This window comes from Saccostrea cucullata, unplaced genomic scaffold, assembly GCF_032062105.1.
Source record: "Saccostrea cucullata isolate Sc308-1 unplaced genomic scaffold, CSIRO_AGI_Scuc_v1 ctg249, whole genome shotgun sequence".
NCBI lineage: Eukaryota > Metazoa > Mollusca > Bivalvia > Ostreida > Ostreidae > Saccostrea > Saccostrea cuccullata.
In genome coordinates, this window is record NW_026936117.1 from 521,038 (window position 1) to 546,339 (window position 25,302).

General features: G+C 34.0%; 1 protein-coding gene across 1 annotated transcript; it reads left to right on the forward strand.

Annotated features, from left to right (window-relative positions):
* Positions 1-860: 860 nt before the first annotated feature.
* Positions 861-23,654, forward strand: LOC134244811 (PHD finger protein 12-like). Its single transcript, XM_062727062.1, has 15 exons — positions 861-1,138; positions 1,544-1,725; positions 1,913-1,994; positions 2,141-2,372; positions 5,819-5,933; positions 6,317-6,449; positions 6,545-6,715; positions 6,881-7,015; positions 10,694-11,432; positions 11,616-11,753; positions 15,138-15,278; positions 15,430-15,525; positions 15,640-15,722; positions 21,194-21,415; positions 21,721-23,654. The coding sequence occupies exons 1-15, from the start codon at positions 1,091-1,093 to the stop codon at positions 21,943-21,945; spliced, it is 2,742 nt and encodes a 913-aa protein (XP_062583046.1). The 5' UTR covers positions 861-1,090; the 3' UTR covers positions 21,946-23,654.
* Positions 23,655-25,302: the final 1,648 nt, after the last annotated feature.

Here is a 25,302-nt window from a genome sequence, read left to right on the forward strand (position 1 = left end):
ATATTAAAATTTGTTAAATAAGAAAATCCTAAGTTATTAAGACAAGTTTTTAAACTCATAGACCATGTGTTAGTTTCTTTAGTTTTGATAAAAATTTCATGTGCCAATGCATGTTGCATTGAAATTAAATGATCAAGGTATTTGAAAGCAAACATAATAATTTTTGATTTGACTGGGAGTCTACCGAGTTCAGAATAGCAGCCATTATTTGAAGTTTTGCAATGAACTCCTAAGATTTCTTTTAAAAATTTAATATGAAATTTTTCATAAGATGCTGAGCCTAAAATTTTATGACTAAGTCAATACCCCAAACTTCGCTGCCGTAAAGCAAAATGGGGATTATCATAGTATCAAATAATTTTTCAAGCAATTGACAGGAATGATGTACACCGAGGGATTTCTTTACCTTGAATAATGCTTTTCTGGCTTTATCAACTAACCGAGCTGCAGCAAGATTAAATTTGCCATTACATTTAAGATTTATACCAAGATAAAAAAATTTGTCGACAGTTTCAATACAGATACCATTAATAGTAAAATGGACAAACAGACAGACGTACAGACAGGCAAAATGATATACCCCCGAATCTTTAATTTTGGAGCATAAGATTACTGGTAAAATTTAATAACGACCGATAATATAAAAACGTTCTTTTTTGGTCACATTTTATATCATAAGAAAAGAAATTCAAATGGAATACTTTTCCCGCCAAAATTCTGCTATAAGTGACCTTCACCTTACCGACTTCCGCTAAGATCTGCGCCTGTGTAAAAAGCCATTTCCCGGATGAACGCATGCGCTCTTTTAATGGCCGACATTTTGCGCCAAGTTTCTGGATAAGCAGCTAAACTTTAGCGTTTTTCTTACAAATGCAAACTGTATGCACTCATTTGTATAGTTTGATTACATCTATGTTTGTTGTTTTGTTATATTTGTGACGTTCATGTGTCAAGGATTTATCGTTTTTCTTAATTTCTAAAAAGTTTACTGTTAGATTATTGTGCTGTTGCACGACAAAATGGTGTTGTGGGGTATCTAGGCAAGGGGAGAATATTTGCAAAGTTCCACTTTAAAGGACCGAAAATAATAATGGCAACGGTGGAATACGATCTTGATACTTCTGGAGGATTAATGGAGGTTTGTCATTAATTAAATTAAACATTAATTCGGTCTTGATGGATTTTTTTTGTACATGTGGAGAATATCTAAAATATGAAAACCGTCATGGCGGCCATTCTTCAGTTTACCTACTGTAATATTATTGTAATTTATTAGAATGTCAACTATGAACTGATCCTTAAATGGCTCCGGATTTTTTTTTCCTATTGACACGAATAAATCTTGGGTTTTAGATTAATTTGTCACAACACAATTTTTTTGTTGTTCACCTGTATCTTTTAAGAAATAATTTTGATACAATTACAAAATGGAAGAATGTCCAAATTGTGTTCAAATTGGAATTGTTACTGATATTTATATTGTATACAATATAGAAATGAATAGAATATATTTAGTAACACTAATAATCAAAATGTGTTGCAGCAAATTCAAAAGCTCGTTGCTCCTCCAGTAAGTGATGAAGTCCTGCGTCGTCAGAGAAGAAAAGAAAGGGAGAGTAGAAGACAGGGTCGGGCTGTAAATCATGATAGCTGTGACAGCTGTAAAGAGGGAGGAGATTTACTCTGTTGTGATTGGTGTCCAGCAGCTTTTCATTTACAGTGCCAGTATGTTGCAGCATAACATTATGTATATTTACTATTACTTCAAGAGAGACACTATTGTAATTTATATGAATGATGTTCATACATGCATGTTAGAGTAATGATCAATCCCAGAAATAATGATTAACTTAACTGAAATATTTTGATAGAAATTTTAACATGTTCAAATTGATTTTTTTCCCTTGTATAGTGATCCTCCACTAGAAGAGGATGATGTCCCACCTGGTGAATGGCGATGTCATCGGTGTAAGGTGTCCCCACCCAAACCAGAGGTACGTGATGAAATAAATTAGGAAAGTTAACTCCAATGTTATAAAGACCAACAAGTTTAATTTGAAAGAGATGCAGAGGAATGTTTGAACATTAACATTTAATAATTTAGTTTTAAAATGAATCACAAGTTTCTATATGAATACAGCCACCTAAAGAAAAAGATGATGATGCATCTTCAACCAAAAGCAATAGCAGCAATACGAGTCGTGGGAAATCTCGGCCACAGCCCCCTATCCCCGTCATTGAGGAGATTTTACTTGAGACACCCACAACAGAACATTTGACGCCTTTACAGAAGTTGGCCAGAGCCGCCCAACTAATGAACCCAGTCCAGTTTGATTTACCCAGAGACATAGCTTGCACTACACCACTGCCTGGTATGATTTCTAGGAATAGAATTGTAGCCATTAGTAATATAGTGTTAAACATTGAAGAAGTTTAGTACAAAAATGATTTTAAGCAACATACCTGCAAAGCATATTTAGTATTTAGTACAGATGGAAAAATCCTAGAATATAGACCATATGTGCATAGGTTCAATTTGGGGAAAATCTCATTTCTGACATGATTATCGCATGCCCTTCTATCATTTTAGTATGCTTATTATTTAATGGTGTTCTATAAAACTTAGAGATCTGATTAATTTTAAACCCTGCTCTGATAAAACAGATATCAAGTTGAGCTTTTTTTATGTGTGTTTTTAGCTCTACTGGTCAGAGACCAGAAGAGCTTATGCGATAGTAATGTGTCCGTCGTCCGTCCGTCTGTCTGTCTCAGGGTTTAAACTTAACTGAAATTTCCACGAGCCATGTGGGCCCCTGACATTTCAAATTTAGGAGCCCACTGCTAAATTTGTTCGCCCACAGTCTCTGTGATTTTTTTAAAGAGCATAGATACTGGGACAAAAATTAGATACAAATGAAATACATATATAAATTCATCTGTTTAAAATTGGAGTTCTTACTTTATAAAAATCAGAAATCATATAAATATTTAATCAAAGGAAATAGAATTATATTCAAAAAACATTTTTACTATTGGTTTTTTTTTTGCTTGGTAATGTATATAAATACATAGCCCTGGTACATGTCTTCAACTGATAAATTGACAATGACACAATAAGATTTTCTAGGTTAAATATTTTAGCTACAACATATCTGAAATAGGTGAAAACACTTACTATTCATATGACTGATTACATGTAGTTGGGAGTTTATAAAATTGTACATCTCTCACGTATCAACCATTTACAGAGGGTTGGAGGAAATTCGGATTAGGAAAAAAAACGATCGTTTTAGGGAATTTCAAAAATCGTATAGTATTTTAAATGGAAAAGATGAAGGATATTTACGAGCAGTAGGACCATACTGCTGTGATTTATTTCATTTTTCTGTAGTTTTAAATCAAAAACCTGCATAAAATGTCTGTTTTTCAGTAAAGGGACTGGGAATGAATTCGGCCCCCTGCAGAATTTTTATTCGCCATGTGGGCGAGCAACTTACAATTTTTATGAGCCCACACCAATTTTTACTCGCAATTTGCAAGTGGGCGAGCGTTAAGTTTAAACCCTGCTGTCTGTCCGTCTGTCTGTCTGTCTGTAAACAATTTTTCTAAATGCTACTCCTCCTACAGTTTTGGTCCGATTTCAATATAACTTTACACACAAGTAGACTACACTAAGATACATAATTCTGTGCATCCATTTTCGATTTCGATGAACGGTGTTGCCGTGGTTACTAAAAATAGAAATTTCTGTGAAATTGTTTCAAAATGCTACTCCTCCTACAGTTTTGGTTCGATTTCAGTATAACTTGGCACACAAGTAGACTACACTAAGATACATAATTCTGTGCATCGGTTTTTGATTTCGATGAACGGTGTTGCTGGGGTTACTAAAAATAGAAATTTTTGTGAAATTGTTTCAAAATACTACTCCTCCTACAATTTTGATCCGATTTCAATATAACTTGGCACACAAGTAGACTACACTAAGATACATAATTTTATGCATCGGTTTTTAATTTCGATGAACGGTGTTGCCGTGGTTGCTAAAAATAGAAATTTTTTGTGAAATTGAAATTGTTTCAAAATGCTACTCCTCCTACAGTTTTGGTTTGATTTCAGTATAACTTGGCACACAAGTAGACTACACTAAGATACATAATTCTGTGCATCGGTTTTTGATTTAGTTGAACGGTGTTGCCAAGGTTACTAAAAATAGAAATTTTTGTGAAATTGTTTCAAAATGCTACTCCTCGTACAGTTTTCGTTCGATTTCAATATAACTTGGCACACAAGTAGACTACACTAAGATACATAATTCTGTGCATCAGTTTTTGATTTCAATAAACGGTGTTGCCGTGGTTGCTAAAAATAGAAATTTTTGTGAAATTGTTTCAAAATGCTACTCCTCGTACAGTTTTAGTCCGATTTTAATATAACTTGGCACACAAGTAGACTACATTAAGGTACATAATTCTGTGCATCAGTTTTTGATTGTGATGAACGGTGTTGCCAAGGTTACTAAAAATAGAAATTTTTGTGAAATTGTTTCAATTGTTACTAAGATAAATAATTCTGTGCATCGGTTTTTAGCTCTACTGGTCAGAGACCAGAAGAGCTTATGCGATAGTAATGCGTCTGGCGTCCGTCCGTCTGTCTGTCTGTCCGTCTGTCTGTCCTTCTGTCTGTAAACAATTTTTCAAAATGCTACTCCTCCTACAATTTTAGTCTGATTTCAGTATTACTTGGCACACAAGTAGACTACACTAAGATACATAGAACAGTGCATCGGTTTTTGATTTCAATGAACGGTGTTGCCATGGTTACTAAAAATAGAATTTTTTGTGAAATTCCTTTAAAACGCTACTCCTTCTACAGTTTTGGTCTGATTTCAATATAACTTGGCACACAAGTAGACTACACTAAGATACATAGAATAGTGCATCGGTTTTTGATTTCAATGAACGGTGTTGCCATGGTTACTAAAAATAGAATTTTCTGTGAAATTCCTTTAAAACGCTACTCCTTCTACAGTTTTGGTCTGATTTCAATATAACTTGGCACACAAGTAGACTACACTAAGATACATAGAATAGTGCATCGGTTTTTTTGATTTTGGTGAACGGTGTTGCCATGGTTACTTAAAATAGAATTCTCTTTGAAATTCCTTTAAAATACTACTCCTTCTACAGTTTTGGTCTGATTTCAATATAACTTGGCACACAAGTAGACTACACTAAGATACATAATTCTTTGCATCGGTTTTTGATTTTGGTGAACGGTGGTGCCATGGTTACTAAAAATAGAAATTTCTGTGAAATTGTTTCAAAATGCTACTCCTCCTACAGTTTTGGTCTGATTTCAATATAACTTGGCACACAAGTAGACTACACTAAGATACATAGAATAGTGCATCGGTTTTTAATTTCGATGAACGGTGTTGCCATGGTTACTAAAAATAGAATTTTCTGTGAAATTCCTTTAAAACGCTACTCCTTCTACAGTTTTAGTTTGATTTCAAAAGTTGGCACACAAGTAGACTACACAAAGATACATAAAATAGTGCAATGGTTTTTGATACGTACAAACCAGTAGAGCTACAGTCTCGACAGAGACTTCTGGTTATTTTGATGAGTGGCAAGGATCATTTTCCTATTTATTGCTGATTCAAAGTCTCAAGTCCCAACTGCTACTTTTCTCTTCCTTTGTTTTAAGTATAAACCAGTAGAGCTACAGTCTCGACAGAGACTTCTGGTTTTTTTTTTTTAGTGAATTTTACCACAGGGAATTTTGATGATATTTTTTTGTGTTTTTTAAAAAGGATCTAGTAAAAGGAAATGGTGGGGCAGAGAGAGAAATCCTAATAAGAAGTTTGCTCATGAATTAGATAATGGCTTAGTTCCACTGCCAGCAAAGCTCTGCTTTTACTGCAGCAAGTAAGTGACTCAAGAACATTTGTTATACCCCCCGCAAACGAAGTTTATGGGGGATATATTGGAATCAGCTTGTTTGTTTTTAAAATGAACTATTTTTGTTTATGATTGATTATATGACCCATATAAAAAGAAGTATGTTGAAGGAGGAAAACATTTTATTTTCTACGAAGTATTAAAACATCAGATGCCTCGCTGGAAGTTATTCTTTTGCTCAATACAAGGAATAGGAATGAAAATGTGATCTTGTAAATGCAGAAGATTATTTACTCAGAAAAAGAAAGATTTAGGAAAAAAAGATATAAGAATAGCCATTAATTATGGCTAGTATTCAACTTAGTGTTATATTTTACTTCCGAGCATTGCACGGTAAATCTTTATTTTAGGAGCTGTCGTGTTGGGGCCCTGATTCAGTGTGATTACTGCCCCTTACTTTATCATCTGGACTGCCTTAATCCTCCCCTGGCCTCTCTACCTACCAATCGATGGATGTGTCCAAACCACCCAGAAAACGTTATAGTGAGTGGTAGTAATTATCAAAATTTCAGAATTGACAATAACAAACTGAATTGTTTTATCGACAGTGTTTTTGATATATTTTATTTTAAATGCAGGATGAACATTTGTTGAAAAGTGTTGGGCTCACTGAGCGCATAAAATTATGGAACAAGTTCAATAATCGCATCAGTCAGCATACCGTCAAACTCAACTTCCTAAACAAGGTCCACAGAGAGAGTCCACCATTTAGGATCAAAGTCAAACATCCGAAGCGCAAATCATTAGCGGTAAAAAAGTTTTCTAGTTCTATTTAAAGTTTTTACTATGTAATTTTTATGTAATTTTGCTTGAGAAATATTCATTACAGTCACTTTCAGATTTAAATCAGGGCTATGAAGTAGTAGTAGTAACCATCCTTTGTTTGTCTAATGCTGTTATTTTTTTCTTTGCAGATTCCAGAAGCAATCAAACTTCATTATCAAAACCCCTCACCCTTACTGCCTCGTGTTACGGATTCCAGCACGACAGCGGTAGTGGAAACTGACGAGAAGCCAGTCCCGGACACTACACTGGAAGATCAGGAGGAGGTAGAGTTTTAACAAAAAAAATCACTTCTTTTGAAAGAAATAAACTTAAGACAAACTCAAAACAATTAATATTTCTCAAGCCTTAACAAATGAATAAAAATACTTCCAGAAATTTTAGAGTGCAGTTCTTGAAACTGACTTCTCAAATCCAGAAAAATGTCAAAGTTAGCTGGAAACCCAAATCATTTTTTGATGATTTTGATCCTTGGCCTTGGTCCCTTTGAGTTTGGGATAAAATAGATTTGACTATATTTCAGATCTGAGTAATAGATGACACTATTTTTTTTCCACAATGCAATGTATTCAAGCAAAAAAGTAGGGGTGTGCAATATTACCGGTATATCGGTATATTGCGGTATTATCCACCACGATAATATATCGCGATATGAAAATCAGATACCGGTATTTCACGATATTTATAAAAATATATAAAAACCTCCTTTATTGTAGAAACTGTTAAAATAAAACTGGAAACTTTTAAGTCTTTTTCTTTCTCGTTGGAAGAATTCTTCGTCAGTTTCGTTCGGGAGAGAGAGAGAGAGGAGAGAGAGAGGGGGTGGAAGCTTTTAACTCACTGTTGCAGTTTTGAATATCTTACTTTGAAATAAAATTTCTAATCAATAAGACTTTAAAATAAAATTTATAAGGAAGAAAATATATAAAACATTTTTACAGGGTGTATACCATATGCATTGTGGTTCTCAAAATCTCACATTGAATCTACACGATCGACATCGTGGTGAAATGTCAAGTTCAATATACATGTACATATTACAAGTAAATGGTCATCCATGTTTTCACTTGTAGCAGTGTTGTTTTAATTAATTTTAATAATTTCCATGTCATTTTAAACACCTTATGCTATAGCAGGAGCATGTATGTATTAAAACAGACCATTTCCTGACTGTACGTCTTGATGTGAAATTAGGTCGGGTTAGACTAAATTACCAAAACTCATGAAAACAGGTCACAATTTCTTTCTGGTTTTTATGCCCCCCTTCGAAGAAGGGAGGGCATATTGCTTTGCTGCTGTCTGTCGGTCGGTCTGTCGGTCCGTCGGTCTGTCGGTCCATTTAGTTTCCGTTCATTTTCTTCATAACCGTTGCCCATACTGAAATGAAATTTGGTATACAGATATATCACATGAATATCTAGGCCAAGTTCTGTTTTGGGTACAATCGCACCATTTTTGACAGAGTAATGCCCCTTGGACTTGGAAAAATTTCAATTATTTGCAGTTTCCGCTCATTTTCTTTGCAACCGTTGCACATACTGAATTCAAATTTTGGTATACAGATATATCACATGAATATCTAGGCCAAGTTATGTTTTGGGTACGATTGCACCATTTTTGACAGAGTTATGCCCCCTGGACTTGGAAAAATTTCAATTATTTGCAGTTTCCGCTCATTTTCTTTGCAACCGTTGCACATACTGAAATCAAATTTGGTATACAGATATATCACATAAATGTCTAGTTTAAGTTCTGTTTTGGGTATGATCGCACCATTTTTGACACAGTTATGCCCCTTGGAGTTTGAAAAAATTTCAATTATTTGCAGTTTCCGCTCATTTTCTTTGCAACCATTGCAAATACTGAAATCAAATTTGGTATACAGATATATCACATGAATATCTAGGTCAAGTTCTGTTTTGGGTATGATCGCACCATTTTTGACAGAGTGATGCCCCATGGAGTTTGAAAAAATTTCAATTATTTGCAGTTTCCGTTCATTTTCTTTGCAACCGTTGCACATACTGAGATGAAATTTAAAATACAGATTAATCAGATGAATATCTAGGTCAAGTTCTGCTTTGGGTACAATCGTGCCATTTTTGATAGAGTTGTGCCCCCTTGGACTTGCAAAAAAATTCCAATTGGGGGGAGGGGGGCATAAGTGTTTTACAAACATTTCTTGTTTAAATTCTATTTTGTAACCACAATAAAATTATTTTCATATAGGCCTAATATGTATATTGTTTTAATCTTTAATAACATTTTATGCTACTTCATTAACCCCCCCCCCCCAAAAAAAAAAAAAAATTCAATGAAAAAAGATTATATAATCTGTAAAAAATTTTATTTCAATGTGAAAATTCTCCAAGAGAGTTCATCTTATTTTACTATTTTACCTGGAATTTGATTAAAAGTAAAGTGTAAATTTGGTGTGCAATCAATGTCTTATCCCTCCTCCCGCTTTTAAACTTAAAGATAAATTCAAATAGTCTTTGAACTTGACAGCATTTCAAACATTCTGCTCAAATTTATTAATGATAATTAATCTACAATATATTGCAATATATTGCAATATTCAAAGTAAAATATTGCAATATATCGCAATATGGTTTTCCTTCGCAATACCCAACTCTACAAAAAAGAAAAGTCATACTAGTCAAAAAATTAATATAACTTTAAAATGCTAGAAGTTTTAACATTCCATATCTGTTAGAATGATCAAATATTGTGTGGTTTTTAGCTCTACTGGTCAGAGACCATAAGAGCTTATGCGATAGTAATGCGTCCGTCCGTCTGTCTGTCTGTCCGTCTGTCTGTAAACAATTTTTCAAAACGCTACTCCTCCTACAAGTTTAGTCTGATTTCAATATAACTTGGCACACAAGTAGACTACACTAAGATACATAAAATAGTGCATCGGTTTTTGATTTCAATGAACGGTGTTGCCATGGTTACTAAAAATAGAATTTTCTGAGAAAATCCTTTAAAACGCTACTCCTTCTACAGTTTTGGTCTGATTTCAATATAACTTGGCACACGAGTAGACTACACTAAGATACATAAAATAGTGCATCGGTTTTTGATTTCGATGAGCGGTGTTGCAATGGTTACTAAAAATAGAATTTTCTGAGAAATTCCTTTAAAACGCTACTCCTTCTACAGTTTTGGTCTGATTTCATACTTGGCACACAAGTAGACTACACTAAGATACATAAAATAGTGCATCGGTTTTTGATTTCGATGAACAATGTTGCCATGGTTGCTAAAAATAGAATTTTCTGAGAAATTCCTTTAAAATGCTACTCCTTCTACAGTTTTAGTCTCATTTCAGTATCACTTGGTACACAAGTAGACTACACTAAGATACATAAAATAGTGCATCGGTTTTTGATTTTGATGAATGATGTTGCCGTGGTTACTAAAAATAGAATTTTCTGTGAAAGTCCTTTAAAACGCTACTCCTTCTACAGTTTTAGTCTCATTTCAATATCACTTAGCACACAAGTAGACTACACTAAGATACATAAAATAGTGCATCGGTTTTTGATTTCGATGAGCGGTGTTGCAGTGGTTACTAAAAATAGAATTTTCTGTTAATTCCTTTAAAACGCTACTCCTACAGTTTTGGTCTGATTTCATTATCACTTGGCACACAAGTAAACTACACTAATTTACATATAATAGTGCACCGGTTTTTGATTTCAATGAACGGTGTTCCCATGGTTACTAAAAGTAGAATTTTCTGTGGAATTCCTTTAAAATGCTACTCCTTCTACAGTTCTGGTCTGATTTCAATATAACTTATCACACAAGTAGACTACACTAAGATACATAATTCTGTGCATCGGTGTTTGATCAGTACAAACCAGTAGAGCTACAGTCTCGACAGAGACTTCTGGTTATTTTTATCAATTCTCTTTTTTACATGTTGAACATTTCAGTGGTTGTCAGCAGTTGTATCATTACAAACCAGTATAGCAAGACATTTAGCTCAAAAACAGATACAGAAGTCCTCATCAGATTCTGGTAAAACAGAACAGAGTGTCAAAACGGAGAAACCTACAGCCTCTGTGCAACCTGTGATACAGGGCAGTGACTCGCAGCCCAGTGAAGGGGGCGTGTGTGATTCTAAAGTGACTAATATGGAGGTAGACAAACCCCTTAATGGTCCCCTTACAGACGCTATTTCAAATGGACCTTTAGAAGGAAACCGAGGGGGTGCAATCTCCTTATTACATCCCCCAGGCCCCTCCTCACAAAGTTCTGTGAATGGTGAAGTGGGGGAATCCAGTAAGAGTAAATCGGAGACTGTTTTAATCAAATCCAGGAGTAAAAGTGTTGATGGATCTCCAGCCAACATAGTGAGGGTGAACTGGGCATCCGTGGACAAACAGACCACCTCAGGGCCATCTACTTCTACTACTCCATCGGGTAAAAACATTGTCATTAGTGCTATCAACAAAGCCAACAATACTGTAGTCACAAAAGTGTTAGGTCCCACTCAGGGCAACAAACTCCTAGCAAACAATACATTGGCAGCTAATAGTGGCAGCAGTTCCACGTCAATCCTGTCTCCGCGCGTGTCTGGACAGTCAGCAATTAAAGTGGCCAGCGTACAGGGCAGGACTAACACAGTAGGCTCCACGGCTAAAGTCATCACTGTCTCCACACCTACCACTGGTACGTACTTAAACATGGGGCCAGTATTTCATGTGTGTTAATATTTACTGTTGGAAAAATATCTATAGAAAGAAATCCTATATGATTTGTTTTATATTCAATTTATTAATAATCAGACAATAGAGGAAATTTCTGCAATTCTGATCATGAAGATGCAATTTTATGAACAATGTTTTATTGCAGGTAAAAGTGGAGCCTCCTCCAATAGCAATATTACGATCTCAGGTGGCAAACCATCTTCCACAACTGGCAGCCAGAACTCATCCAATGCCATTGTCTCCCTAAATAACTCACTCCAACAATGTCTAGAGGGAACAGGTGGTAAGTCTAAATAACTCACTCCAACAATGTCTAGAGGGAACAGGTGGTAAGTCTAAATAACTCACTCCAACAATGTCTAGAGGGAACAGGTGGTAAGTCTACCTAAATAACTCACTCCAACAATGTCTAGAGGGAACAGGTGGTAAGTCTACCTAAATAACTCACTCCAACAATGTCTAGAGGGAACAGGGGGTAAGTCTACCTAAATAACTCACTCCAACAATGTCTAGAGGGGACAGGTGGTAAGTCTACTTAAATAACTCACTCCAACAATGTCTAGAGGGAACAGGGGGTAAGTCTCCTTTAATAACTCACTCCAACAATGTCTAGAGGGAACAGGGGAAAAGTCTCCTTTAATAACTCACTCCAACAATGTCTAGAGGGAACAGGGGGTAAGTCTCCTTTAATAACTCACTCCAGCAATGTCTATAGGGAACAGGGGGTAAGTCTTCTTTAATAACTCACTCCAGCAATGTCTGGAGGGAACAGGGGGTAAGTCTACCTAAATAACTCACTCCAACTGTGAACAATGTCTAGAAAGAACAGGTGTTAAAGTGGTATCCTCCTCAAAAAATAGAAGAGTAAGGCGACCATAATTTGATTTTTAGTTTTACGGATCCGCCGACTCTAAAAATTTGCATTTCAAAAAAAAAATAAAATCGGAATTTTTCAATCCGCTCGTGTCAAACCTGTGTTTTATAAAAGCAAATCAGTCAGAAACGTAAAAAAAAACACATGTGCAGAATGGTAGAAGAAGGTGAGCTGTCAACTTTGATTGTATCGAGAGTCTACCAATTCTGAAACCTCCCCATCGCATGTCTCTCTCTATTTTTTTAATTGCTGTTTCTACCGATTTCGAAAATATCCGGATTTTTTACCTTCTTCGATTTGTAAAATACCGACAAGTCAAAACAAAAATGGCTGTCATGCAGTGTTTACCGGTAGCTAATCTGCTTATTGCCACTGATAACAGGTAATAATCAAGGTGTCAACTGTGCTACCAGATGTAATTGCAGTTCTAATTGCTCATTATCCTCATAAAAAGTGTTTTTTTATCAAAGACAGAGATACCAGATGTGGAAATTTTGCAAAAAAGGGCGGTAAATAACGATATGAATTTTTTTGATACTTTGCTGCAAACAAGTTTATATGCGCCTAAAACAAAACAATTCCTCCATAAATAATACGGTGACCAGGAAAGACATAAACTATAGTACTTTATTAATAATTTAAAGAGGAAATGAAAGCAAGTACATGGTAACTAATAAAGAGTCTGCAGAGGGAACACTGCGTATTATGAGATTCAGTGACTTAGCAAATCCTACATCAACACCAGTATATAAAAGCCCTTGAAACTGCAGAGCAACTTGACAGTACCTGTAGAAGACTTCTTTGAATTTAAGTAGCTAAACAGGGTAATAAAGTTTCTGAATTTCAAAATATAATATTAGCAGATTGGAACAGGACTACAATAATGCTTTGATATCATATGTACTAAGAGTGAAAAAAAGAATGCAGGATCTAAGAATCCATCTAATTCATTCTCAATAGATTATGCATGTAATTTTTAAAAATGTATAAAGTTTTAAGTTTGGCTAACAGGTACTTCCAATTCCTTCAATTTCAGATCTTTATTAACTCCAGGAAACAGTTGTCTTGCTCCTTATAATGAGAAAAATCCATTCATCCATCAGTTAAAAGCTTGAAACTCAGATCGTCTGCAGAATATTATTAAATCTTTTAATTGCCAAGTTAAACTTCGATATTTACCCTGAATATTATTCAAATGAATGTGCAAACTATACAGTGAAGAACATAATTAAATTTATATAATTTCAAATATTAAATGGTACTCATATTAAACAATGTTTGAATTAAAAGTTGTCATTTTTATAAATAACAACATTTATACAAGTAATGTGTATTAATATTAAAAAAACATATCTTGTAAGTTGTTTATTGTTTTGTTTTATACTGCAGTGAAATGTGTGACTTTTTATATGTGAAAAAGGTCGTTGTTAGAATGATTTTTGTCTTTTTTTTTTTTTTTTTTTCGTCCTCCGACTTGACCTTTCTTGAAAAAAAATCCGTAAAACTAAAAATCAAATTATGGTCGCCTAAGGATTTTCTCTTTGATTTGAATTCATAATCTCACAGACATGAAAATAATTTGTCAGTTCCGGTCAGAGACCAGAAGAGCTTATGCGATAGTAATGCGTCCATCGTCCGTCCGTCTCTCTAGCTGTCCGTCTGTCTGTCTGTCTGTCTGTCTGTAAACAATTCTTCAAAATGCTACTCCTATTAGAGTTTTGGTCTGATTTCAATATAACTTGGCACACAAGTAGACTACACTAAGATACATAATTCTGTGCATCGGTTTTTGATTTCGATGAACGGTGTTGCCATGGTTACTTAAAATAGAAATTTCTGTGAACTTCTTTCAAAATGCTACTCCTCTTACAATTTTGGTCCGATTTCAATATAACTTGGCACACAAGTAGACTACACTAAGATACATAATTCTGTGCATCGGTTTTTGATTTCGATGTATGGTGTTGCCATGGTTACTAAAAATAGAAATTTCTGTGAACTTCTTTCAAAATGCTACTCCTCTTACAGTTTTGGTTCGATTTCAATATAACTTGGCACACAAGTAGACTACACTAAGATACATAATTCTGTGCATCGGTTTTTGATTTCGATGAACGGTGTTGCCATGGTTACTAAAAATAGAAATTTCTGTGAACTTCTTTCAAAATGCTACTCCTCTTACAGTTTTGGTTCAATTTCAATATAACTTGGCACACAAGTAGACTACACTAAGATACATAATTCTGTGCAACGGTTTTTGATTTCGATGAACAGTGTTACCATGGTTACTAAAAATAGAAATTTCTGTGAAATTTTATTTTAAATACTACTCGTCCACCAGTTTTGTTCTGATTTCAATATAATGTGGCACACAAGTAGACTACACTAAGATACATAATTCTGTGCATCGGTTTTTAATTTTGATGAACAGTGTTGCCATGGTTGCTAAAAATAGAAATTTCTGTGAAATTCTTTCAAATGCTACTCCTCCTTTAGTTTTGGTCCGATTTTAATATAACTTGGCACACAAGTAGACTACACTAAGATACATAATTCTGTGCATCAGTTTTTATTTTGTTGAGTGTCAAGGATCATTTTTCTATTGATTCCTGTTTTGAAGTCTCAAGTCACAACTGCTACTTTTCTCTTCCTTTGTTTTAAGTATAAACCAGTAGAGCTACAGTCTAGACAGAGACTTCTGGTTTAGGTATGGAATCTGAAGATTTTTTTAAGTGTTGCATTTATTAAATACATTTAGCAAAACATTTTATTGATTGATGAATTTTTTATCAGATATAGAACTGAGTAAATTGGACGAGAAATTGATTCAGATCCTGGCCTGGCAGAGACTTCAGCAGCTATTACCCTCCAAGTCCAGCTCTCCACAGACCCCAAACAAGAAGGGGGTGTTAAATGGACTGCTCAACCAAGCAGGTGTGTAAGACTGACCAACAGATGTCATAGAGTTTCTGTCTGTCATATTTTCTGCACTTTTATATGTTAAAACTTTGAATGGCTTTGTATGCAGATGAAAATATCTATAAAAAATAATAATTTGAACTTTTTACAAAATTATTTATAATAGGTAGCACTGAGGTCAAAGCTCGAGCAGTCCTTTGTCCACTGACCAGCAAAGGTCAGCCAATATCCATGTGTTATAGAACCCTCAATATTGGAACAGGTCAGTTCTTAGTCTGAGGTGTGGAATTGAATTTAACTGCTTATTCATAAATGTACATTGCTCTACAGTAGCACATTATATAGATATATTTTTTACGATTGTTTTATTGTGTAGGTGCAGACATGGATGTGTGTTTGACCCAGTTTGGACACTGCAATTATATTTCTCCCAAACATGCATATGTGTTTTATGATGAGGTAAAATTGTGTTCTTTTTTTTTTTTTTTTTTTTTTTTTTTATACAGTTGCATATTTATACCCCACGCAACTAGTTGCGGGAGGTATAATGTTTTTGACCCGTCCGTCAGTCAGTCAGTCAGTCAGTCAGTCCGTCAGTCAGTCCTCTTTTTTTGTCAGCGCAACTCCTCATAAACTGCTGGACAGAATTTCGTCAAACTTTGCAGGTATTTAGGACACAATGTGTAGATGTGCATATTACCAGGAAATTCCGATTCCATTATTTTTTCCGAGAATTTCCGCACTTTTTAACTCAGGCATTTGACCATACCTTGAATATAAAAATGAACAGTTTGTCAGCGCAACTCCTCATAAACCACTGGGCAGAATTTCGTCAAACTTTGCAGGTATTTAGGACACAATGTGTAGATGTGCATATTACCAGGAAATTCCGATTCCATTATTTTTTCCGGGAATTTCAACATTTTTTAACTTAGGCATTTGGCCTTACCTTGAATATAAAGATGAACAGTTTGTCAGCGCAACTCCTCATAAACCGGTGCACAGAAATTCGTCAACCTTTGCAGGTATTTAGGACACAATGTGTAGATGTGCATATTACCAGGAAATTCCGATTCCATTATTTTTTCCGAGAATTTCTGCACTTTTTAACTCAGGCATTTGGCCATATCTTGAATATAGAGATGAACAGATTGTCAGCGCAACTCCTCATAAACCGCTTGGCAGAATTTCTTCATACTTTGCAGGTATTTAGGTCACAATGTGTAGATGTGCATATTACCAGGAAATTCCGATTCCATTATTTTTTCCGGGAATTTCCGCACTTTTAAACTCAGGCATTTGGCCATACCTTTAATATAGAGATGAACAGATTGTCAGCGCAACACGTCATAAACCGCTGGACAGAATTTCGTCAAACTTTGCAGGTATTTAGGACACAATGTGTAGATGTGCATATTACCAGGAAATTCTGATTCCATTATTTTTTCCGGGAATTGCATATTACCAGGAAATTCTGATTCCTTTATTTTTTCCGGGAATTTCCGCACTTTTTAACTCAGGCATTTGGCCATATCTTGAATATAGAGATGAACAGATTGTCAGCGCAACTCCTCATAAACCGCTTGGCAGAATTTCGTCTTGAATACTTTGCAGGTAATTAGGTCACAATGTGTAGATGTGCATATTACCAGGAAATTCCGATTCCGTTATTTTTTCCGGGAATTTCCGCACTTATTAACTTTGGCATTTGGTCATACCTTGAATGTAGAGATGAACAGTTTGTCAGTGCAACTCCTCATAAACCGCTAGACAGAATTTCGTCAAACTTTGCAGGTATTTAGGACACAATGTGTAGATATGCATATTACCAGGAAATTCTGATTCCATTATTTTTTCCGGGAATTTCCGCACTTATTAACTTTGGCATTTGGTCATACCTTGAATATAGAGATGAACAGTTTGTCAGTGCAACTCCTCATAAACCGCTGGACAGAATTTCGTCAATCTCTGTAGATATTCAGGACACAATATGTAGATGTGCATATTACCAGGAAATTCCGATTTCTTTATTTTTTCCGGGAATTTCCACTCTTTCCAACTTAGACTTTTTGGCCATATTTAGAATAATATAGAGATGAACAGTTTGTCAGTACTACTCCTCTTAAACTGTTTTACATAGTTTTTTTTTTATCCCGAAGAGTTTTGCCTATTATTCAAGAAAATTTCTCCCCCCCCCCCCCCCAAAACCACTTCAATTTAATGTTTGGATTTGTATAATGCCAAGAAATTATGATTCCATTATTTATGTAGAAACTTCATTCCACATTTAAATGTCCTCATATGTAAGACATTTTGATGTGAAGATTTTTTTGCAATTATTGCCCTTTTTGATTTAAACTATGTATTTAAAGTGCATTGTGCCTTTCATTATGTGTTTCATCGTCAAGTTTTTGGGGAGCGTGGGGTATGTGAGCTAGCTCACTTTTTCTTTCATTTGCTAGGTGTAAATATTGTAGAGATGAAAGATTGATAAGGCCAAAAGAAAAAATAGTCTTGTTTCCTTCTACCCAACCTACCCTATTTTTTTGCACCAGACCCTTAAGTTTTTTTAAGTTTGGGGAAAAAAATTGGGAATTTGAGGCATTTCATTTTCAAAAAGTGAAGAAAAAAATACAGTCAGGTGGCATTTCATGAAACTGTAAAGATGTGATAATATCCAATTTTAAAATATAATGTTGACATATTACATGTTTTATTTGGTTTTGTATAAGTTCATATTAAAAAAATACCACTGAAAAAAATAAAATAAAAAAATAAAATAATTTTCCTACCTACCTACCCTATTTTTATACGCCCGTCTTAAGACGGGACGTATTATGTTATAGGCTTCATGTCCGTCCGTCCGTCCGTCCATCTGTCCATTCCTGTCCGGCTCATAACTTGAGTACTATTAGGCCTAGGATTATGAAACTTTGTCAACTTATACTTCTTGGGTAGACGGTGTGTCGCGCACAAAAAGTAGGTCGCTCTGACCTTTAATAAAGATGCTATAGCCAAATATGGAAAAATCCTGTCCGGCTCATAACTAGAAAACTATTAGACCTAGAGCTTTCAAACTTGGCAAATGTATACATCTAAAGTAGAAGGTGTGTCGCGGCCTATTTCAAGGTCACTGTGACCTTTAATTAAAGTGAATTTTAAAAAAAACTAAGTCTTTTAAATTCTAAATTTCATAATCCTAAAAAATGTAAAAATATAGTTGTATGCTTATTAAAAAACGTTAAATTAAGTAAATACTTATTTTTTCATTATATACTTTACAGCAATCTGTAACAAATGTTTATGCTTTGAGAGGAATTCAGTTTGTCCCATGGGCTTAATTATCAAGCACTGGTCAAGAAGAATTTTGATAGCAGAAATTTGCATGTCAAATTAAAGAGAAATTAATGAGTTTATTGTCAGGAGCTAAGAGCATCTCTAGATTTGATGCAGATGTTATCTTAATTTATCTCTTGGGAGTTGGGCAAAAAGAAATGGCCTCATAGTTGCTTGTGCTAATTAAGAGTTCTTGATGGCTAGTCCAGATAAAGATCTTTTAATTGATGTAATGTAATTAAAACAAATTGATGTTTTAGAGTATGATTAAAACTAAATTAGTATTGCATAATATGATTAAAACTAATTATATATGTGTTCATTGAAAAAAAAAATTATATTTCAATTTTTATATATTTGCAACAAAGATGCTATAGCAAAATATGGAAAAATCCTGTCTGGCTCATAACTAGAAAACTATTAGACCTAGAGCTTTCAAACTTGGCAAAAGTATACATCTAACAGAGTTCCCGAAACGCACCGGTCCACCGGGGATCCCCGGTAAACTTTGAATGGGACCGGTAAAATCTTAATTTTATCGGTCAAAATGTCCGATGGTTTTTTTTACAGACTGTATAACAATTACACATAATCTTAACCAAATCATTTACTTCAATTGTCAAGACAATAAACAAATGCAAAACTAAAGGAAATAAAAAAAAAAAACGTCAGGCCTCAGGGGCGCGCCAGATTATTCTCGTGCATTCTTGTTTAATTAAATTGTAGACGGTGAATATAAAAAGCTACATATTAAGATAATAATCTCCATAAGTCTGGGAGGGAAAAGAGTTAAAAACACTGTCAAACAAATATTTTTCCCTCTTAATTAATATATGCACCCTGTAGTAAATGTGACAATCTACTTTCGTTTTGCAGGACGAATTTGCAGGGTTGCAAGAGTTGCCTGCTATTCTGCTTGATTACTGACAACTTGTTACCATTTCTTATTTTCTCTATAATTTAATCTATTAGCATGATTAATATTATACCAACTTTTGGATTTTTTTTTCTCATGTATTTGATAGCATTTAAAATACATGCGCGTTTTTCCCCTTTGCTAAAAATAGCGGACTGACTTTAATGTAATAAAACGACAACAAATTCACTTAAAATCATAATTTTCGTGATAAATTTGCACATTTTTATATCATTAATACATATTTTTAACTGTGTGGAGGTTGTATAATATGATTTTTAAAACTAGTCAGAAATATCTGACGTTTTTCAGGCTAAACGATTTTGATATTTTACATATTTTTCCTGGCACAGAAATTAAAATACAATGTACCAAAATCCTTTAAAAAAAAGCCTGGAAAACGACAGATATTTCGGACTTATTCCAAACAATCAACCAAAAGTTGTCATGTTGCAGATTTTATTCAAAAAAGTCTGTCAGAAAGGACACAATAATTTAATAGGATGAATTAAGCATTGGTCATCACACACCGTCGGCGACGTCAAATCCCGCATACACAGGCCTAATAGAAAATATTTCAATAAATCTATAAAAAACAATCTGCATTTGCCATCTTTTCATTTACACATATTATTTATTATATGGACACAATTTCCAATCCTATAATATTTTAAATTTACATACAAAAAATTAATGTCCGGTAAATTTTACAACTGTCCGGTGAATTTTGAATATTTACAGGACAATTGTCCGACATATTTTTGACTAGTTTCGGGAACTCTGATCTAAAGTAGAAGGTGTGTCACAGCCTATTTCAAGGTCACTGTGACTTTTAATTAAAGTGAATTCTTTAAAAAAAACTATGTCTTTTAAATTCTAAATTTCATAATCTTAAAAAATGTAAAAACATAGTTGTATCCTTTAATTAAAAAACGTTAAATTAAGTAAAAATTATTTTTTCATTATATACTTTACAGCAATCTGTAACAAATGTTTATGCTTTGAGAGGAATTCAGTTTGTCCCATGGGCATAATTATCAAGCACTGGTCAAGAAGAATTTTGATAGCAGAAAATTGCATGTCAAATTAGAGAGAAATTAATGAGTTTATTGTCAGGAGCTAAGGAGTTGGACAAAAAGATGCTTGTGTTAATTAAGAGTTCTGGATGGCTAGTCCAGATAAAGGTCTTTCAATTGATGTTCTAGTGTATGATTAAAACTAAATTAGTATTGTATAATATGATTAAAACTAATTATACATGTGTTCATTGAAAAAAAAAATTATATTTTTGCGACAAATTGCAGACATGTCTCACTAGTATTATTTGTTATAATCAATCCCTACACTGTAAGTCTCTTAGAGATGTATAATAAGAAATGGAAATTAGATAATTGAAATCTGTGTCAATCTGTTAATCAAGGCTACCTGATTTTCTTGCATCCTAACCAATGTATAATTATTGAACAGTATTTGACGGGCGTATCATGCTGTGGCGGGGCACTTTATTTCAGGCTGGTAGCAGGAAACAAGACTATTATTTTTTTGGCCTAATTTTGTAGAATTTGAAACAAAATGACTTGATGCATTAGCAAATTGTATTGATATGAGGAAGAATTAAACACAAAGTTCTACTTAGGTATTAGAAGAGATATAATGAAAACATTTCCTTGATTTTCAGACAACCAAACACTACGAGCTTTTGAACTACAGTGAGCATGGAACAACAGTGGACAATGTCCTGTACTCATGTGACTTCAGTGACAAGCCTTCATCTACACCGCAGCCCACTTCTGTCGTAGCAGCTGTCCGCAAAATCATCAAGAATAAGAAAGTGGAGAAACCCAAAGATGAAGAGGTGAAGGAAGAAAAACGCTTAACAATGAGTGGCAAAGCTAATGAGGTAAATCTGGACTTGATGTATTAATTTGATGAAATGGGCATACACACAAAGTGGAAATTTCATTTTTATCGAAATTCTGAGTAGTGTAGCCAGAGCATTCCAGGCTGATATACTTTTGTCATTGAATAATGGAAATTTTCATGTTAATCATTGAAGTGGAAATTTTTAAAATATTATAGTAGGGAAAACAAAATTTTATACTGACTGGCAATGCTGCAGTGGCATAACAACCACTTTTAACATAATGAAGGCATAAATAGCAAACTTGCAGATTTGCCTGATTGCAGCGTTTTGTTTACTTGTAGAACAAGAAGCCTTGTAATTGTAAGGCTAGCAGCTCAAGTCTGATTGGAGGAAGTGGTGCAGGATGGGAAGGAACAGCACTATTGCATCATGGGAGCTATATCAAAGTTGGTTGTCTTCAGTTTGTGTTTAGCATTGTGGACCATGCCACTAATTCTATAGGACAGGAAAGGAAGAAAGAACCTATGTCATTACTTAAGTCCACTCTCCGAGGATCAGTCCCATAGATTTCATGTGATTATTTAGGAGAATTTTTATATGATAAATTGTAATTAGCTCAAACCTGAGTATTAAATTAATAAGGAGTTTATATAATGTAAGATTTAAAGAGGTATTTAGATTTATAGAGAAAAGGAGGTTGTATTTTATTGGTGGATTTATTTTTTCCTAAGGGCTTTGTTTAGAGTCTGGCCAGTACTTAAAAATTGCAAAAACAAAAAGTCAGTGTGTCACAACTTCCTATGTGTGTTAATGTAACTGTCTGTAACTTATCTTTGTATGGGTTGTTTTCAGTCTTTCTTAAGGAGTTGTCTTTGATATATTAGTATAAATCCTGTTTACCTTTAGTACCTATTGCAATAAATCAAAGTTAAGCAGGAAGTGAGATTTATTGAGAGATCTGATTCTTCCTCAAATTAGAATTACTTATAAAATGAAAAGTCAGTTTAATCACAGTAGTTATAGATTTTTAATAATTTATCTGTTCAAGGTTTTGTATCACAGAAGATTTATACTTGAAATTCTGAAAAAGTCCTTGCGTAAAGTGTAGGAGCTCACACGTCAAAATACTACCCTCCCATTCTCCACTAGCCAGCATTATATAGGGCAGCTGATTCACTTTATCCCCCTCGCTGTAAATATCATCAGAACGGGGTAACTCAGGGTTGTCATCAAGTCCACAGAATGTGGGATGTAACCGTTTATAAAATTTAATTCCATTGATTGTTAAAGAATGTTTCTTTGTAATGAAGCTAATTATGATTCTGATTTTAATGAATCTTTTACATAGCATTTCATCACGAAATAATGAACTTCGGTAATTATTTTAAAAGAAACTACAGGTATAGGAATGTGAGATCATTATTTGCAAATTAAAACAAGTTCAAGGATTGTGTATACACGTATTTAATAAAAGGAAAAATATGTAAGTCATTTGGTGAAATAAACTGTCTAACATCTCGATTTCAGTAAGGATATTTATGGAGGTAAAACAAAGTTAGGTATTTGTCACTAAGAAGAACAATATGAATATTAATATTAAAACTTGACATTATTGAGACACCATTTAATAAAGTCCTTTAAATGTACCAGTACTTTATTTATCTAAGATGTACATTTTTCATCGTGGTCATGTTTAAAACATGATTTGGTTTATCTTCACTATGTGTAATGATTGTGAAAAAGAACCCAGAGATTTATAAAGATTGAAAAGGCTTGTATTGAGAACAAGTTTGACTTGTTAAAGTTGTGCAACTGCTGAAAAATCAACCCTATAGCTTTAATGGTTTATGACCCTCAACTATAAATCCCAAGTGAGATATTCTTTATATATCCTATCTTTGTTTATGATTGTTTTTACATTGTTTTTGAATTTAATTAGGATTATTTATTGTCATTTATACAATGCATTGTTTTGTTATGATATTTGCATTCAGTGCAAGTATATGTAGAGGAAAATGATATTTTTAGTTGTCAGAATTTGTACATAATAAAATCAATCTTAGGAATAACATTATTTTAACCATTCTGTAAAAATTAGCCTGTACATTTCAACCAGACATATTGTGTAAATACTTGTACTTTGCCTAAAATATTTATGCATGAAGCAAAATCATGTCTTTTGTAAATATTGCGCAGAAAATTCTGTTATAAATTTTTAGTCATTAAGCATATTTTAGAAGGTAACCTTGGTTACAATAAAATTGTGTCAATTTAACAGTGTTCATTTTATTTCTGAAAGAAAAAGTGAAAAGAACAATTAATCAAAATCAAAATCACTCTGCAGCTCAAGAGGCAAGAGGGATGGAACTAAAATCTTCAAATTCTTCACACTGGGACAAGGTATTCAACTGTTATGAACAAACGCAAAACAAAAGGATGCCTCTCTCAAAATTGTGTATTCGTGGCCCCTTGGTTGAAGATTCTAAGAGTAAGTATTGGACTGTATTGAATATGAAGTGAAAATGCATTCATTCTTTGAAAATCTTCTCTTTACCCTAACCCAGATAAACTAAACTCATGATCAGCAAGAATGCTTCTTCCTATATTATCATAATTATTATGATGTTCATGAGTCAGAAGGTGTGGCCCTATCTTAAATACTTTATCAAATATCCAAAGACCAAGAGCTCAGTATGAAGATTGTCCTGAAGCATACAACAGTTTTCACATAGAAGTTATGTGATGGAATATACGGTAGATAGCATGGACGTAAATAGGCAAGTTGCAGGGTTGTTGATTTATACTTTTCATACCAACCTAACTGAACAGGGTTTTCGATAAGGGGTGGGTGGGGTTGGCGGGGTCCAAAGTCACTTTACAGGGGAAGACAAATCCCATCTCGTGATGCCTGGGGCTAGTGAATTTTGGGTGGGCAAGTGAAATTTTATCAACAACTTAAGGTTAAGTGAATTATTACAATGTACCTGCCCTTGGACAATTGCCTTAAAAATCTATTTGTCAGACCCTGCTTGAAGTTTGCTTAAGGTCAGACGATACGTTCCCCAAATAGCTGTTTTGTATATTTTCATAATATATGAAAAATATCCAAAATTTTAATTACTTTCTGATTTCTAAACCGGTTTCTAGTTGTTTTTAAAAATTTGAAACACTAAAAATTTGATTTTAGCTAACTTAGTTTTTTTTCCTAAAGGATTATATAAGACATGCCATCCTCTGGTATCTCGCACAAATGCCTGGTAAGGTACCTCAATTTTTTGTGAGTAAACATGTTAAAGTAGTAATTCTTCAATGACAAAATTTTGAAGAAAATTATATATTATTGAGGAACGTCCCGTCTGTCTTTAATATGTTCATTTAATAACTGCAAATTCCTGGGGGGATGTTTGGTTCCGAGGTCTCCAGACCTGATACTTTCAGGCCTAGTGTCGATGACCCAAGAGTACAGCGACGCTATTTTGTAAGTTATCAAATGAGGAATTTTAGACCCTTGGGCCTTTTGTTCAGTATTTTAAAGGTCTTTTTAATCCATGGTAAGACTCAAGAACCCTATATAACTGGTCCAAAGGGTAATGATGTTAAGGACATATGTAGCAGTTTCTTTTTCCCTGTAGTAAGAGTTTCAAAAATTGAAGGAATGAGATTTTATGCCTGATAATACTGTACACCTCTTTTGAATCAATCTTCAAGGAAACACCAGATAAATATATATTTTTTGTAAATTTTTCTTCGAAAAACACTAGACTTTTCATTATTTGATATCTGTTCAAAACCACTGGAACAGTATTCTGATTTTAGTACATTATAAAACATGTCAATGGAACAACGAATTTAAATTTAGAATATATTGAAAAATTATCAAGGGGAAAACTTCATTGTAGAAAAACTTGTACATGTTCATTGTG